The sequence below is a fragment of the Mustelus asterias genome, assembly GCF_964213995.1.
Source record: "Mustelus asterias chromosome 26 unlocalized genomic scaffold, sMusAst1.hap1.1 SUPER_26_unloc_10, whole genome shotgun sequence".
In the NCBI taxonomy this organism is placed as follows: Eukaryota; Metazoa; Chordata; class Chondrichthyes; order Carcharhiniformes; family Triakidae; genus Mustelus; species Mustelus asterias.
The window spans coordinates 718,742-737,797 of NW_027590077.1; the positions used below are offsets into that span (position 1 = coordinate 718,742).

Consider the following 19,056-nt stretch of genomic DNA (forward strand, 5'->3'; position numbering starts at 1 on the left):
AGAAGGAATAATTAACGATAAAATCCATTAAGTTCACAGGGACATACAGACTCACAAATGCACGCATAACACACACATGCGCACACATGTGCACACATGCGAACACACACGTGCACACAACACACACACACACAAACACACAGCGCATGTGCACATACACGAAAACACACGATCATTGCAGAGCATCACAATTCAAGTGGAGCACTGGTCTTTCATGAAACACATTACGGAGTTATGTCTGAGAACACAATTATCAGGCCTTTCTTCAAATGCAACTGACAACTTCCATTCTGGTTCCAACTTGCGAGTATATTATTTTCTTCGCATCTTTGTTTTCATTGAGGATCTGTAAATTCTCTGGTGCAAATTCAATCCTTCGAGAGGTATATATTCACCAAAAAAGTTGTTGTTGGAATGGTCTCTATATCTCCATGGTATTAAAAAGAGGAACTTTTTCCCACTCAAGGAATCAAGAACTAGAGGACACAGACTTTTACTGACTTGTAACGGAAGGAAGTACATTTTTTGTATTGAACGTATCTGACAAAACGAGTGTTCCAGTTCCGAAAGGCAATGCCTCCAGGTCTGCTGTGGGCGTGTTCAAACCAGGATTTCAGTTGGGCATTAGGAAATTATTAGAATGTGATACACTGATAAATGGATGCACAGTTGTGCTGTCAAGGAAGAACTCCGGGCACCATGGCACTCCTCCTTAGAATTACCCATTCAACTATCGTGAGAGAATAGTTTTGTATTTACATCACGCAATTTTATTTAGCATATCACATTCAGCCATACAGTCTAAGAACATCTATGTGTTACATTTTAAACTACAGTTCACAAGAACTCATCTAGATACAATGTAGAAGAAGAATTGCTTGTTTTATTGGACTCTATTTTTCACAATGGCACATCCCTCTTGATAGTATTATAACTTAGTTTCAAATTCCAATTTGATGTTCACATTAACATATCTACTGTACTGTCGTCAGATAATTCTGTGTTGCATTGTGCTCTCTGTTGTTGAAAAACTGTACTGCAAAAAATATATATGTGTTCCATCCATTACAAAATCCATCTTAATGCAACCGGCTGTGCATGAGAGAAACATATCGGTTCCAGTGCACTCCACTATTCTGGACAAGGGCAGTTCTTTGAACCACTGCTGTTGTTTGTTCCAATTACACTTCCAGCTCTGCTGAAGAATTTATATTTGACTCATTCCACTGTATTGTTCGTCGAGACAAGGACATATTTTCTTTATGTCATTCCACGTCGTTTTTCATGGGAACCCATCCAGTTGTACTGTCAAAGATCATCTCTATGTTCCATCATATACTAATGTTCAGAAAACAAAAGGCATCCCTCTGGAACACTGAAGCGCTTTTCTGTATTACATTCGACTCAATTGATCACAATAACCATTCCAGCTCAGCCGAAGAAGAGCACCTTCGTGTTCCTGCCACCTGTTCTGCAGCAGAAAATATCGATCCTGTATTACATTACCCTGCTCAGAATATGACATCTAGTTGTACTGTAACCTTGCACAAATACCTCAATTCCAAGCCGTTGATCAAAATCACGTATCCAGCTTTAAGTCCGAAGACCATCTCTATGCAGGATCCCACTCTAATCTTCACACAGTCACATCCAGTTGCAGAGCAGAAGAATATCCACATTTCCAGCCCACGCTCGTGTTCACATTACCATATTCAGCTGTATTGGAGAACAATAGCTCTGTGATCATTTTCATTCCATAGTTCAAATTAACGCACCCAGTTGCGCAATAGAGGAGCATTTATTTATACGATGAAACTCTGTTTCGTTTTCACATCCAGCTGAAGAACTATGTTTCTCAATCCATTAGACTGAACGGAATACACATTTTACTGTGTATAGAACTATTCTGTGTTACACTGTAGCTTACTGCCAGTAGTATCACATCAAACTGTATTGAATATGATCAATTAGATGTTGCATTCCATTTGACTATGCAGAATAAGACATCCAGCTGTACCGACATCTGAAATAACTCTGGGTAGTAGTACACAATATTGTTCAGAATAGCATATCCGTTGGTGCTGCAGAAGAACTGTTCCAAGTAAAATAGTCGACAATATAGTTTACAATCGTATATCCAGCTCCAATGAAGAACACCCTTTCTCGTATCCGCCTGTTTCACAAAGACACACCCTGGAGCACTGTAGAAGAGCCTTTCCAATACATCTGGCACGGTAGCACAGTGGTTAGCACTGCTGCTTCACAGCTCCAGGGTCCCGGGTTCGATTCCCGGCTTGGGTCACTGTCTGTGTGGAGTTTGCACATTCTCCTCGTGTCTGCGTGGGTTTCCTCCGGGTGCTCCGGTTTCCTCCCACAGTCCAAAGATGTGCGGGTTAGGTTGATTGGCCAGGTTAAAAATTGCCCCTTAGAGTCCTGGGATGTGTAGGTTAGAGGGATTAGCGGGTAAATATGTGGGGGTAGGGCCTGGGTGGGATTGTGGTCGGTGCAGACTTGATGGGCCGAATGGCCTCCTTCTGCACTGTAGGGTTTCTATGATTTCTATAATTTGCTCATAATAACAGATCCAACTGTACCCCGGAGCTACATCTCTGCCTTCACTTTCAGCCTGACAAATACAATTCCATCAGTATTCTAGAAGAACGTCTGTGTTGCAAAACAATGTTCAGACTGAGGCCTCTAACTGCTCTGTGGAAGGACATATAATTTTGCATTCCTGTCCAATGTTCAAAATAACATATCCAGCTGCACTCACGAAGATATCTGCACTGCATTCCAGTTTTCTTCATAATGTGGGAACAAGCATTGCTGCAAAGCAACATCTCGTTTCCATTACAATTTCTTGTTCACATGAATCAACCGGCTTTTCCATAGGAGACAGTGCGTCTGTGAATTTTATCTCTGCTTCTCACAGGAACACAATCTGTTGTAATGCAGATGTCACACTGCCAGGGATCAGTTTAAGATTTCGGCTTTTGTGACTGTCTTTGTGCAGTTTCCGAGTTCTCCCTGTGTTTGCATGAGTTTCCTCGGAGTGGCCTGGGTTCCTCACACAGCCCGAATATGTGCAGTTTCGATGCTAAGTTTTGCCTTGAATGTCCAAAGATGTTTAGGTTTGGTGAAGTAGACCTGGTGAATACGCAGGTTTATGTGGTTGCAGTAGGAAGTTGGCCTGAGTAAGTTGATCTTTTGGAGAGTCGTCGCAGTCTTATTGGGCCGAATAACCTACTTCCTTACTGCAGGAAATCTATGATCCTATCCTTCTATAAATGTTTTCTTCGTTTTATATCCGTTTATTGGTCAGAGTTACACATTAATCTATATGATAGTATTTTCTGTTCTCCATTCCACTCCATTTTACACAATTACACGTGTGTTTGTGTGTGTGTGTGTGTGTGCTTGTTTTTTTGTGTGTGTGCGCACGTGTGCGTGTGTGTGTTTATTGTGTAGCTAGGTTGTTCTCTTCACAGGCGCTGCTAGTCCTGCAGAGAATATCAAGCATTTCTTTATTTCTGGTTTCCACCATCTGCAGTATTTTGCTTTCACTCCACTTCCTCTGCGCTAATGAAAATAACCACAGCTTCTCCAGTCTCTGCCTGTGTTTGAAGTCCATCTTCTGACTCCTAAGAAAACAACCTGTTCACCTTGGGCCCTGACTGTCTTACAAAAATGGCAGAATTCGTCTCAATGTGCCAGTGGGGGATAAATCAGAGATTTAAAGATAAACATTGAAGCAAACATCTTGCGTTTGATTTTCAATTCTATGCTTCCATAAATGGAGACATGTATTGTGTACCTTTCACGAGTCATTATCGTTCGTTATTCCATCTCTAAAACTTTCAAACATGCAAGTATAATTTTCATTCACCGCATTTAATAAAAATTCCCAAGTACCAATATCACAATCCATAGCTTGAGATTTCATTTGCGAAGTGTGTGCCCATTTCACCAATCTATCTATACCTTGCCAAGAACTAATATGGTCCATTATGTTGGCTGCATTTCAGCAATGTATATAGTTCCTCGTCTTCCCTTCAATGTTTACGATTTTTCATCAATCTGTCTTTGTACTCTCTAATTACGTTGAGTTCCTCATTGTCTACTACAGTACTCCCTCTCTGTCCTTCAATATGGTGTTGTTATCTCCTCATTGTTTCCTATTTGTCACCAATCTATCTTTTTGTCCTCTCAAATCATGTGTTTTCCTCACTATTGAGGACTTTTCACCAATCTACCTTTCTCCTCCCACATCCTCTGCTATCCTAAATGGTTACCAGATTTCATCGGTATAACGGTGGCCCCCCAAATGTTCCTGATATCTTCCTCATAGTTTATTGCACTCAGCGATGTGTCTGTGCCCTCAAAAACATACCGCAATCACACTGATTTGCATGTCAGCAACATGACCCGACTCCCTCAAATAGTTACGCTACCCTCAGCAGAGCTTGTGACATTTCACCGATCTATATCTATCCTCCAAAATCATCAACGTTTGCTACATGCCAATAGTATGTTTCTATCCTCCAAAGCTCTCCTACTTAGTACATTTCCGACAGCAGGCAGAGTGACATGATTGAAATATAGACTTTTGTTTTCCATTCAGTACAACGTATATAAAAGAAGATCAGTGATTGGAATAGCGATCCCTGTGAATTGTCATTTCTAGCAACCTACAGGTAGAAATAACGAACGGTCAGCATGCAGTTCGACATTATGTCTTAGTCCACACTCTCTGTGTCCCTTTAATCCAGTTTTGCATGCTGCTTTTAGCAAACCAGTTCAAGAGAACTTGTTCCCAAGCGTTTTCAATAACCATACGTATGACTGTGACGTTCTCCATTACTACATTAATTAACTGCATCAGATTATGGGACATCAGTTCCAATTGTTACAACTGTGCTGCTTTTCATTTATAAACCAATGGTTGATCCAGGAAAGAAACATATCTTCTCTAATATTGATAGAATCTCAACGAAATCTTATATTTCACTGTCACTAAGCTGAATCACCTGTAGTTCCAGGTTTTCTCCCTCTTTTATAATGATCAATTTGGAAAACAATACAATACTCCAGTCCTTTGGGATCCGTTGCATATTCAAACATGATTGAAAGTGTAGGGTCATGGCCTCCCCTACTCCCAATTACCTCCATCACCGACCCTCACTCAACACATCTAGACTGGGTAAAAAACTTTGGATTGTAACAGGTTAACTGAATCTGTTTGTTTGGTGACTGTAATTAATGTCATTACACATGGCACTTAACGGTGCCACTGGAAGCTTTCCTTCTTCTATTAATAAGGCATTCATTTCAATGTATTCTCCCATCGTGTCAGCGGATCGAGCAGTTCAGGTACGAACAAGGACCAAGTGTTCCAAATAGAAGGAGAAGGGAGATCATAATCTGAAAATAATGGATTGTAATCTTTCAACAACGTAGCAGAAACTGACAACACACGACTGCAATGTTACAGCAATGGATCAGAATGTGAGAACACACGATTGGAATGTTGCAAGAAACGGCAAGAGTTTATCGTCTTACCTTTGGTATCTTTCTACATATTACGATGTGTTATTATGAAAGCATCGGATTGAATATGTACTTTACATTATTCAGTACGTGTACTATCCCTTCCTTGCTATTGTTGGGGTACCTGGTAAGTCTAAATATCAAGTTACTTGCTCTCTGCGCACTTTTCAGCTCTGCTACATTGTTATTTATTCTGTCCCCGTGCTGCGTTTCCCCGTCTCTGCTAAGTGGAAGTTTCCAATTGTTCTTAGTTCGAGGTGGTACAGTGGCAAAGTGCTTAGCACTGCTGTCTCACAGCGCCAGGGACACGGGTTTGACTCCTGGATTTGGTCACTGTCTGTGCGGTGTCTGCCCGTTCCCCCCATGTCTGAGTGGGTTTTCTCCGGGTGCTCTGGTTTCATCCTCCAGTCTGAAAGACTTTTTGTTAGGTGCATTGGCTATGCTAAATTCCTCCTCACAAGACCCGAACAGGCGCCGGAGTGTGGTAACTAGGGTATTTTCACAGTACATTCATTGCAGTGTTAATGTAAACCTACCTGTGAATAATAAATAGAACTTTAATTTTTAAAAGCATGTTTATTGCAAGCTCACTTGTTCTTTTTCGTTTAGAAGGCACGTCTGTTACCTCTCACTATCCAACAGTAAAATCTGCAAAATAAGATTCGTCACATTACTGTTCTTGTCATTTAAACATTCAGAATGTCAACTGTAACCTCTTCACTTGGGAAATTGCACCAAAGTACTCCATTACTGTCTCTAGCCTGGAGCGCACTTTCAACTCGACTGCTCACAAGATCAAACATTCCATTTACCCTGAGCTGAATTCAAGTTCCTACAACTTGTATCACCCAGCGCTCCCTTCTAACACCTCCCTACCATTATACTCTACCTCGAAAAAAAACACTTCTTTAAATCATCATCTGTATTTTCTTGTGAAAATATTTGCTGTCCAGCATCCCAGCAAAAACAGAAGAGCATTAAATATAAAATTCTGATTCTCAAATTACAATTTTCAAAGAATAATGTTCAAATATTACTACAATTCAATATATATATATATTATATATCGTGGTTTCTGGTCCAGTAATATATCCATTCTTGTCATCTCATTCTCGTTATTCTACGGTTGCCCCCTCACAATTAGTCGCAGACCCCTATCCATTTCCCATATTCTAGCATCTACTGCTTCAAGACTTGACCAATTATCTCAGTAATTAAGAGAGTCACTCTTCCTCTGTTCTTTCCCGAACATTACTCTCCGCATTTGCAGAGTCAGTGGAGCCAATGTTACAACGCTCACAAACAATACAAGTCTTCATGACATCTATCCAGGCCTTTCTCCCATGGTAATTCCTGATATATTCGGCCTAATGTTCCAATGTACGCATGGCTTTCTCAGGAGAAGGGTGGTGAGAAGACAGATAATGTTTTTTTTCTTGAATGCATTCACATCAAACACCCTGTCAGAGGGAGCCTGTCCAGTATCTGTTTCTGGTCGGACAACTATCCTTTCCCATTATTTGTCCCTGATTTTCCACTATTGCATCCACTTGAGGCATCCTATCACTCTTCGTACTGATCACCATTCGATAATATAATCCGACAACTAAATATTCTCATGATCATTTCTGTACAACTGCACAGCTGAAATATTCAGCATGAAACATTATATTATTTCCTGTATAATGGGTTTCTTCAACTTGCATGCTGTTCCTGCACAGCGCTGCCCCAGTGACTGCAGTTTGGCTGGTGTAGGCTGCTGACTTGTAGAGGCTGAGATGGCCTGCAGCATTAATGGACACCCTCGCCCAGCTCGAGTACTTGGGCGCTCATATTCGAACTTCACCGACACGATGTGTGCAGCAACAAAGTTCGCTGACAGAATACTCCCATCGCTACAAAGTGCCGAGTGTCTGCAACGGGAGAGCAAACGCTGCCATCTTAGGGAATGCAGTCGAAGTACAACGGGTCCACTGCAACTCTAAATGGATGGAATATCTATAATCTTAGTGATGTGCTGCAGGAGGAATTTCCTGACAGCTGAAATAATTGGCATGACATTTTTGGAAGTGATGTCCACAAACATGGTGACAGCAGTCTGAATCTACACAGCAGCAAACATGGACTCCATGACTGCGGTCTCAGCTCCCACTGCAGCACTGTGATGGTGCCAGCCTGTCCCGTGCTGCATTAGATGCTGTGACAATGAACCACGGAAAGTAAATCACAGCTGGGTCTGCTAACATTCAATATAATCTCCTGATCACACCTACAGGCCGCAGCAAAATGTTCATCACCGTCCCGTGCACCACAAGATATGCATCATCTGAACGACCAGTGAGCTGGCACGCAAGCAATCATTCACTGACTTCTGATTCACGCACTGCAGACTTTAAGCGTAAGGGCTTGCTTATTAATGTTGTGAGGCTTCTCTATACATCCCACTCTCTCTCTCCGTCTCTTCTCTGGATTCCCCCCCCCCTCCCAGCCCGCCCCCCCCCCCCCCCCCCCCCCCCCCGCCCTCGCGACTGCACCAACCGTGCTTCATCATATATTTCAGTATCTCTTTCCTAAAGCTGTTGTGACTAATAATCTGGCAGCTTTTGTTCATCAATGAACTGTATAAAATGGGATGCGAATTTTTGGATGAGAGCCGAACAGTTGCAATTACATGGAGAATTTCCGAAAACTTTCTGAATCATCGGAAGTTGCACGAGTGTGAGGTGAAGAATGTTGATGTTATTTCTGAATCATGGCCTGTAGGCACTTTTGAGAATTTTGTGATCGACGTTATGCTTTGATTCATGTTGGAGTTAGTTGGTGTTGAAAATAGGAGGTGTTATGTTGAGATGAATTTTCTGACATGTACACATCACAGCTGGACCACAACATCACAACACGTAGCACCAAAGTAGACCATTCGGCCCATCTAGTTTATCTGTCATCCAATGAGATTATTCCTGATCTAATATGGCAAACCTTTGCTTCATTGTCACAACTTCTTCGCATAGCCCTTGAATTCTTACTGTTTGAAAATGTGAATATCTCAGCATTGAAACAAAAAACATGATGTGGAGATGCTGGGTGGGGCACAGTAAGCAGTCTCACAGGTTAAAGTCCAATACGTTGACTTGGAATCACGAGCATTCGAAGCGCTGTTCATTCATCAGATGAGTGGGACAAACATGGCAACCCGACCTCTACAGCCCTCAACGCGAAAGAGTTCCATATTCACTCCTTCTTCGGACGTTGAGCACTTCTGGCACAGATACCAAGCAGTCGAGGCAGTATTCTTTCGCAGAGCTGCCAAACCACCTGTTGCCATTCCCTTCTCTGGCCTTTATTTGATGTTTTCCAGCCCCCTCCGACCCACAGATTATCACATCTTCACTCCTCTCAACCATCAGGACAAATCCATCACTGAGCACTTTATCAGCCCAGGCATTCAATTTACATTATCTCCAACTGAACACTCCCACTCAGCAGAAACAGGCTTCGGTTATCCAGTACAGGTCCCATTGAGGAGACACTGTGGAAAATCTGGAAGCGTTGTCTTCAGTTTTGAAAATTCAGAGTGTGCTCTTCAAGGGATAGGTTGGGGAGATCGAGGAGACCGTTCCCGCCTTCCTTAACCAGCAATGTTGCCAACAACAGTGTTTCACTGTATCTTTAAAGGATGCAGCATTCAGAAATTAATTTAAAATACTTGTTTCGTCATGTGTGTGGCAAAAAGGATCCTGCACCCTTAAGTCTCAGGAGATTCAGCATTGTTAGCATAAAGAGCACCGTGGTCGAAGACGACGGGTCCATAGGTGAGAGGAAGTTCAACTCCGACTGAGTCTAAGAATAAGCGCTTGGAGATTGACGTATAACACACGTGTAAATTCGAAAGAAAGTATGAGCACTTACCTTGACATGAGGGACGGACAATGCACGAATCACTGTCGTGATTTTCCAGACAGTTGGGGTCTGATCTGTGTGTCGTTCTCTGTAAAGGCATGATGCCAAGTTCCCGAGAGAGGGAGGCAATTACAGTGAAATAGTAATATAGGAAGTTGTGAGCAGGAGCAGGACCTTCAGTCCGTCGAGCTATCACCATCTATGCTCATTTGCATACGTAAATTTTCTATTTTCAAATCAATTAACGAATTTGTGCCCACTATCCAGTCACACAATGCTTTCGAAAAGCAATTCACTCTGCTTACCAAGAAAAAAAAGATCTTCCTCACGTTACATTTACCAATCACAGTGCCTTTGCATTCGCTTGTTATCTAAACTCATGTTGTGAAGATGCCGGCGTTGGACTGGGGTAAGCACAGTCAGAAGTCTCAGAACAAGAGGTTAAAGTCCAACAGGTTTATTTGGTCGCACAATCCACAAGCTTTCGGAGTGCTGTCCCTTCATCAGGTGAGTGCGAGTTCTGTTCACAAACAGGGCATATAAAGACACACACACAATTTACAAAATAATGTTTGGAATGCATGTCTTTACAGGTAATCAAGTCTTAAAGATACAGACAATGTGAGTGGAGAGAGCATTAAGCACAGGTTAAAGAGATGTGTATTGTCTCCAGCCAGGACAGTTAGTGAAGTTTGCAAGCCCAGGCAAGCCGTGGGTGTTACAGATAGTGTGACATGAACCCAAGATCCAGGTTTAGGCCGTCCTCATGTGTGCGGGACATGGCTATCAGTCTCTGCTCAGCGACTCTGCGCTGTCGTGTGTCGTGAAGGCTGCCTTGGAGAACGCTTACCCGAATATCAGAGGGCGAATGCCCGTGACCACTGAAGTGTTCCCCAACCGGAAGAGAACACTCTTGCCTGGTGATTGTTGAGCGGTGTTCATTCATCCATTGTCGTAGCGTCTGCATGGTCTCCCCAATGTACCATGCCTCGGGACATCCTTTCCTGCAGTGTATCAGGTAGACAACGTTGGCCGAGTTGCAGGAGTATATACCTGTACCGAGTGGATGGTGTTCTCACGTGAGATGGTGGCATCCGTGTGGATGATCCGGCACGGCTTGCAGAGGATGCTGTGGCAGGGTTGTGTGGTGTCGTCGTCACTGTTCTCCTGAAGGCTGTGTAGTTTGCTGCCGACAATGGTCTGCTTGAGGTTGTGCGGTTGTTTGAAGGCAATAAGTGGGGGTGTGGGGATGGCATTGGCGAGATGCTCATCTTCATCGATGACATGTTGAAGGCTCTGGAGAAGATGTCGGAGCTTCTCCGCTCCAGGGAATTACTGGACGACAAAGAGTACTCTGTCTGCCGTGTCCCGTGTTTGTCTTCTGTGGAGTTTGTTGCGGTTTTTCGCTGTGGCGCGTCGGAACTTTCGATCGAAGAATCGAGCGCCATATCCTGTTCTTGTGAGGGCATCTTTGAATGTCTGGAGTGTTTGATCTGAACCTCCTCAAGAACCGCACCGACCTCCTCACAAGGCAAGTGTCGGTGTGTGTGTGTCGGTGTGTGTGTGTGTGGTGTATGTGTCTTTGTGTGTGTGCTCCTAGATCTGAAGTCTGCTTTTCATGTCTTCCCTGTGTCCTAGTGGGTTTTCAGTGGCTGCACTGGTTTCCTTCCACTGTCCAAAGCCGTGAAGGCGAGACTGATTGTCCACGGTAAATCATCACACACAAATACCCGAGGCTGAAATCGAACTTGGAGCTGTGAGGCAGCAGTGCTTGCCCTTGAGCTAACATGCTGCCATTCATATATTCACCAACACACACAGGACAAACTGCCTCACAAATTGCAAGACTTACAAATCGACAATATATACACATAAACAGACAAACACTGAGCGTTTCGTTTGTTTGTCGGATTTTGTGTCCGTGAGAGTGCTTTTCATTTGCGAGTAATTGCTGTCCCTCAGAATCCTGTCCAGTAATTTTCCTCCCATTTGTGTAAGGCTCGCCAGCCTGTAATTTCAGAGAATACCCTTATTGCCCTCCTTATTCAAAGGAACAACACTGGCGAGTAGCCTGTCCTCTGCGACCTCTCCTATGAATATAAAGGATATAAAGATTCCGAACAAGGCCCCAGCAATCTTCTCCCTCTCCTTCCTCAGTATCCTGGGATGAATCCCAGCATGTCCTGGGGACTTGCCTACCTGAATGCTTTTCAAGGAAACCAGCATTTTATCATTCTTTATATCAGCATGCTCCCCTCTCGACCCACCACCCAACATGCCCTCCTTTGTGAATATGAATGCGAAGTATTCGGTAAGACCTCACTCACTTTCTGAAGATGAACCCAGGCATTTTCTCCTTTAGCCTTGAGTGGGCCTACATTTTCCGTAGCTGCCCACTTGCATGCATGCCCACTTATATACATATAAAACGCCTTGGGATTTTCCTTAACCATGTTTGTCAAGGACATTTCATAGTCCTCTTCAGACCGAAAGACTCCTTGATTCAATTATTTCCTCATTTGTTGATATTCTCGGCGGGTTCTGTCTGCCTCCCGTTTACTAAATCGTACTTATGCCGCCTTTTTCTTTTTGACTTACCTCACCATATGTCTTGTCACCCAAGTCTCCCAAAACTTGCTATCGTTTTCCTTCATTTCGCAGACATGTTGGTCATGAATTATAATCCACTGCCCTTTTAAACGTTTCCACATACCCTCAAACAGTGGCCCCTGATTTAAATTCCCCAGTTTCTGCCGAATACTGTTGTAGTTAGCCTTTACCCATTTTAGTAACTCCATCAGATGGCTACACTTATACTTATCCATAAGTTACTTACAGCTTACAGAATTATGTCTATTGTTTCCAAAATGCTCCACACTGAAATTTCGATCACCTGACCGAGTTCATTCCCCAATACCAGGCCGAGCATGGCCCCCTCCCTAGTTAGACTAATTACATGATGCATAAAGAATGTCTCCTGAACGCACCTTACAAATTCCCCACCACTTTATCCAAGCCTTTGACACTAAGGGAGTCCCAGTTAATATAGGGGAAGTTAAAATCACCCGCTACAACAACCCTGTAGTTTTTACGTGATTCCAAAATCTGTCCATATACCTGTTCCGCTGTCTCTCCCTGGCTGTTGGGAGGCCCAGTACAACCACACCAATGTGATTGCGACCTTCCTATTCCTGATCTCTACACTTATGGGTTCGCTGGATGAGACCCCCTCCAAGGTGTCTTTCCTCAGTACAGCTGAGATATTCCACCAAAGCCGGAATGCAACTACACCCACCTCTTTTACATCCCTCTCTATCACGCCTGAAATATCCAAATTCTGCAACGATAAGCTCCCAGTCCCGCCCCTCTCTCAACCAAGTCTCTGTAATACCTGCACCATCATAGTTATTTGTACTAATCCAAGCTTCAAGTTGATCTGTATGAGCTGTCATACTCTTAAAGTTAGCACAAAGAAATTTCAGACCGCCATCCCTGCCTTGCTGATTAACCTCTCTCTGACGGGCCTTCCCCTGAGCCTTATTGCTTTTAAACTCTAAGTCCTCGTCGGTCATTTCACTTGCTGATCTGTTGCTCTGATTGCCATCCTGCTGCCACAGTAGTTTTGAATTGAAAAACAATTCCCCTCAGGCCATGGAACATTCTCCCTCAATTGGCCTTTCAGTATCAGGCTGTAACTATTTTGCGCCAGTGCTTGTGTCCATGTCATGTAAAGTTTCAAAGCAGATTTGTTTCTCTCCCTCCTGCCTCACCCATCACTCCCCTGCCTCCCTGTCCCTATACTCTGACTCCTACTACAGCCACTAAATAATGCAGTGGAAATGTTGTGGTGAGTGGAGCAGAGCATTAGAGAATGGGGATGTTTATGTGTTGGCATCAGATATTCCTCATCATGTCACATCACAGGGAAGCAGTTTATTCTGTAACAAAACATGTTGTACTTGATGTTGTATGAGGTCATTATTGAAACATTTAAAACAGGATTTCTTCCCAGTGTGGGAGTCATTTAATCGAAAAAAGGAGACGCTGATGAAAGAGATCATGTTCCAGCAAAAAAAACAGAATTGAAAAGCCTGGCAGTAAGCTGCGTTAATACATCCATTGTCATGGAATCGAGTTTCGTTTCTACAGGCGCCCGAACACATGTTTGAGTGAAAGCGAACAAATTGCAACCTCCATTTTGCTTCAAGACAGGGGAAACGAATCTTTCAGGCCTCCAACAATTTCATGCATTCTATTGCAGACTGGAAATAAGTGACTTTTTTATGTTCAGCCCTTCTGATAATCTAAATGCATGTTAAATTTCTGGATATGGCTTGATCAAATGTAATTTTGAGAAAAACCTTTCGTTACGTTTTTTGTTCTGGATTTGCAATGAGCAAATTGTAAAGCTTGCGTTTCATGTCTAAGTTCACATGGACGCCTGTTTTGTGACTGTTCTGCAATTATACCACTGGAAGGGTTTAACATTCTTTCCGAGAAATACAACGTATTGCTAGTGTTAGTGAAGTTGGAAAAAAATGTTTTGTGCAACAGGCGTCCTTGTCAGTAATACAACAATAACATCTGGTCACTCACCGAAGGTACAGCTTTCCCCGATTCCTTCCATCAACACATCTTGATCACACTGTTATGAATAGATCTCATGTTGCTCCTGGGTTCCCCATGGCCTGTGGAAACCCTAACTTGTGGTATCCTCCCTACTGTGTTTCAACTTTCGTTACCGAATCTTTGCTTTCTTCCGCAGCATTGCAGATCTTTCGGTTTGTTCTCTAACATTTCAATATTTCGCAGCACATGCAATAACATTTGAATCAAACTGTTAACTATTTTCCAGGCTCAAAGCTTAATTTTCTTGTTTGGTTCCATTCCTTACAGTGAACATTGTCACGATGGTGGTCCTGAAATTCAGAAAATGTGGTCTCTCAAAATGTGTCACTTCTTACCTCGTGGCCATGGCAGCAGCGGATCTACTGGTCATTATCCTCAATCTGATATTGAGACACATTCCAATTGTTTATTGGGAACACTTTCTTTTCCTGCAGTATATTCCCGTGTGCAATGTCCACGCGGTTCTGCTTTATGCAGCTACTGACTGTTCTGTCTGGTTCACTGTTACTTTCACCTTTGATCGATTTGTGGCCATCTGTTCCCAAAAACTGAAAAGTAAATATTGCAGTGAGAAAACGGCAGCTGTCGTGCTGGGAACAGCGACTGTGATGAGCTGTTTGAAGAACATTTTCTGGTCCCTTATGCTGAAGGGTGCATATAGGTTGAGGAATATCCCTTGGTTTTGCCAGTACCCGAATTATGTTTTGTTCTCTCCAGTCTGGGGGACTGTTGTGTTCTTGCACAACCTTTTGAACCCATGTGTCCCATTTATCGTCATTTTGGTGCTCAATGTTTTCACCGTCAGGCACATTGTAGTAAGGAGCAGAGCCCGCAAGAGACTCCGCAAGAACAAGAGTCACGAAAGCCCCAGAGACCTTGAGATGGAGAGCCGAAGGAAATCCATCATTTTATTGTTTGTTATATCGGCAAATTTCATCCTATTATGGGCAATGTTAATGGTTTACTCTATATGGTGGCGGATGTATTACTTCGGATATCGGCACATATGGTTAGATGCATATGTTCAGGAATTGGGATTGATGCTGCAACTCCTGAGTTGCTGCACGAACACTGCTATTTATGCCGTTACACAGACAATGTTCAGAGAGCAGCTAAAGAATGTGCTCAAGTATCCCTTAACTCCAATTCTTCAATTATTTCAACGATGAAAATAATTGACGCATTGGGAATGAGTCAATCATTTTCATTTGTTCCGAAGGTTCCAGGATTGAGAATACACAATTGTGCTTCTCTTGTCTCCAGGTAGCTGACCTGAATGTTCACATTCCCTCTTCGTCACATGGATCAACCAAAACAGTACGTTTCTCTCGTCCAGTAAACCTGTACACGAGTCTGATGCTGCACACTTAATGGGCAGAATCACAGTATCTTAGAATTGTTGCAGAACAGATAGAGGTCTGGTGGCCCGCCATGTCTGTTCCGTCTCCGCATCTGAGTATTCTTCCAACCACAACACATCACCTCACACTTCACCGCATTGAATTTCACCTGTCATCTATCAGCTCTCTCCACCTGCTTGTCCATGTATTCTTTATCGTTATCGTCTCTCAGAGTACAATGCCTCCTGTGTCAAAGTAGAAACAAATATCAAATTTACCACTGTACACCAATATCGTAGTCAGTACACAACATCAAGAAACTCAGTGGTCGTAATATCGATCTCTGGGGGATTCAAATGCAAACCTTTCTCCACCCCTAAAACTATTATTTGACGATTCCTCTCAGTTGGCTGTGATTTTGCCCATTGTGTATCAACGATTCGGCTGACCCTTTTATCCCTTGCCACACGGGTCTGTGCTTAGCACTCTGTATAATCAGTTTTGAAAGACCATTGTACACCACAAGAACAGCATTACACCAGCTATTGCGACAGGTGCGATGCTGCATCAATAAAATTTGAGCACACTTTAAAAAATATACACTTGTTAGATTAACCAGAACAATTATTTTTCGTTTATGTATTCATCTCGGATGTTACAATACAATGATAATTTTTCCTGAATGTTTATCCATTAACCTGCATGACCCATCTCATCCGACCTTGCACTGTTTGTCCTTATACACCCTTTAAACTACCAATGCCACCACCTACAGTTATGCTATGAAAGTCACGCAGTCTGACGCATGTATAATGTTTTTATCTTTGTGTAATTTTCCTGCAGATTTATTTATCTGCATCACTCTCACGAGCTGGTGGTCTCTCGAAGATATTGAACAACTTATTTGCAATTCTATTGTTCCATAGCACGAGCAAAATTGATTATGTTATTGATCCCCGTGGGACGTAGTCTTCAACCAGCATTGCAATGCTCTCTTTAATCAATGTCGTGCTATTTTCTCCTTTCCTCCTATTCCAACATTTCCAACATAAACGGAATGACTTGGAGCCAAGAATATTTAACGCCCAGCCCTGACCTTCCTTGAGCAACAACTCTGTTATCGCTCCAACATCACATTTGTTCGAGACAATATGCATCTGGAATGCACTAATTACATGTGTCAAATTCAATGCAATCACATACATGCAGATAAATCCCGGCTTGACCTCAGTACATTCTCCTTTCCTCCAATTGCACCTTTTTAACTTGCTCGTCTGTATACTCGTTCTTATTACCGATTGGTGTCATTTCTCTATCATATTGATGCTGTTTAATATTTCCTCACAGATCCCACCCTGATCGAGTTATTTTAAAGCCCTCGCAACAGCAGAAACACAGTGCCCTGTCTATTTTGGTGCAACGCTCCATATGTCAAAATGGTGCTGACACCAAAGAAAGGCCCAGCGTCCAATTAGTCTCAAGGCCTCCTTCCTGCACCATTCTTCCAGCCAAGAATCCTTCTGTCTTATCGTCCTACTCTTTATTAGCTTGCACGTGACACTTGTTCTGCTTGCTCATGTTCTACATAGCTCCCGCAATTGTAAAGGAGGGGGCCTATCCTTCTGAGTCATTAGTATCAATATATTCCGCAGATTTCAGCTGTTTATCCACTCCTCCCGCCTTCCCAGAAGAATGCCCTACATCTGCTCTGTGACATATTTGATCTTAACACCATGGAGGCAATATAAATTGCAAGAATCAAGCTTTCTGTGTGGAGCTTTGCTGTCTGTGTGGAGTTTGCACATTCTCCTCGTGCCTGCGTGGGTTTCCTCTGGGTGCTCCGGTTTCCTCCCACAGTCCAAAGATGTGTGGGTTCGGTTGATTGGTAATGCTAAAATTTGCCCCTTAGTGTCCTGGGATGCGTAGATTAGAGGGATTAGTGGGTGGGGCCTGGGTGAGATTGTGGTCGGTGCAGACTCGATGGGCCGAATGGCCTCTTTCTGTACTGTAGGGTTTCTATGATTTCTTTCCAACAACGTAAGCCTTTATATCACGAAACAATCACTTCAATATCACTATTCATCTTCAATTCTTCTACACTTCCTTCCTCTCCTGTCGTTTCACAGACCTTGTTCTAAATTCACTGCCAAGAGGAAACAGCATCTGAAATTACATATAAATTACTGAGCAGGAACATTGTGACCCACGCACTATCTACTTGCATTCATTTGAAGCTGAGTATTGACCAGTTCCCCCTTCGTCGATGCATTTAATTTAAGCTGTTACCACCTCTCTGAATTTACAATCCACATTGATCTCAGCCACGTTGTCTTCACCTGCCTCTCAATTTGTCACACCCGGATTTCAGATTGCTGCAGCGGTCAGCAACTTCAGCACATATGGTCACCAAGGATAATGTAAAGTCCATGACTGTGCATATGTTACTGGACACACATTCCACTGAGCTGCACTGCCATCTTCCTACTTACTTCTCTTACCTTGAATGTTACGACTTGGGATTAATTTTATTAACTGACTACATAGGCTTAAATGTTGCCTTTTCCTGAAGTTGTTCTTCAAAACAATAACACCGAGTATTTAATCTGCTCGTAAGTTTCCTGTGACGACTTCGTTGTTCTTCTTTTTCTATTGCTGCCTCATGTCAGCTGAAATAGTCACCAATAAGTCACAGGGGATAAGAACTTTCGCTGATGGCATATAACGCCCGAAAACAAACATGTAAATAACACTTCTCACCAAATTGCTACCTTGAACCAAATTCACAAATGTGTTTGCCTGGTCCCAATCTCACTCAGGCTGAGCTCTCCCTTACAGGTTCTGCACCTCTTACCGGTTAACAGCTATGAAATATCTCTATATTGAATGAATGTTTGAAGTGTGATTCTCTCGTTCAATCTCCTGCTGCTGTAAACTAATTCAGGTCCCATGAGAAGCGCAATCCAGCGATTGAAAATGATTTGTATTTCAGTCACATATCTCTCTAAATCGTCTACTTAAAGAACAAAGAAAATTTCAGCACAGGAACAGTCCCTTCGGCCCTCAAGCCAGCACCGACCATGCTGCCTGACTTAACTAAAACTCCCTCCCCTTCTGGGGACCAGATCCCTCTATTCCCATCCTATTCATGTATTTGTCAAGACGCTCCTTAAAAGTCACTACCGTATCCGCTTCCACTACCTCCCCCAGCAACGAGTTCCAGTCACCCACTACTCTCTGTATAAAAAATCTGCCTCGTACGTCTCCTTTAAACCTTGCCCCTTAAACCTTTACCCCCTAGTAAGTGACTCTTCCACCCTGGGAAAAAGCTTCTGACTATCCACTCTGTCCATGCCTGTCATAAACTTGTACACTTCTATCAGGTCCGTCCCTCAACCTCCGTTGTTCCAGTGAGAACAAACCAAGTTTCTCCAACCTCTCCTCATAGCTAATGTCCTCCATACCAGGCAACATCCTGGTAAATCTTTTCTGTACCCTCTCCAAAGCCTCCACATCCTTCTGGTAGTGTGGCGACCAGAATTGAACAGTATATTCCAAGTGTGGCCTAACGAAGGTTTTATAAAGCTGTAACCATGACTTGCCAATTTTTAAACACAATGCCCCGGCCGATGAAGGCAAGCAT

General features: G+C 43.0%; 1 protein-coding gene across 1 annotated transcript in view; it reads left to right on the top strand.

Moving 5' to 3' along the window:
- The first annotated feature begins 7,341 nt into the window (after nucleotides 1-7,341).
- Nucleotides 7,342-19,056, top strand: part of LOC144482090 (NACHT, LRR and PYD domains-containing protein 3-like) — a 50,846-nt gene continuing 39,131 nt past the window's right edge. Inside the window, 4 exon segments of the mRNA XM_078201324.1 lie at nucleotides 7,342-7,506; nucleotides 11,086-11,155; nucleotides 14,794-15,002; nucleotides 15,340-15,393. Coding sequence (XP_078057450.1) covers nucleotides 7,342-7,506; nucleotides 11,086-11,155; nucleotides 14,794-15,002; nucleotides 15,340-15,393 — 498 coding nt within the window.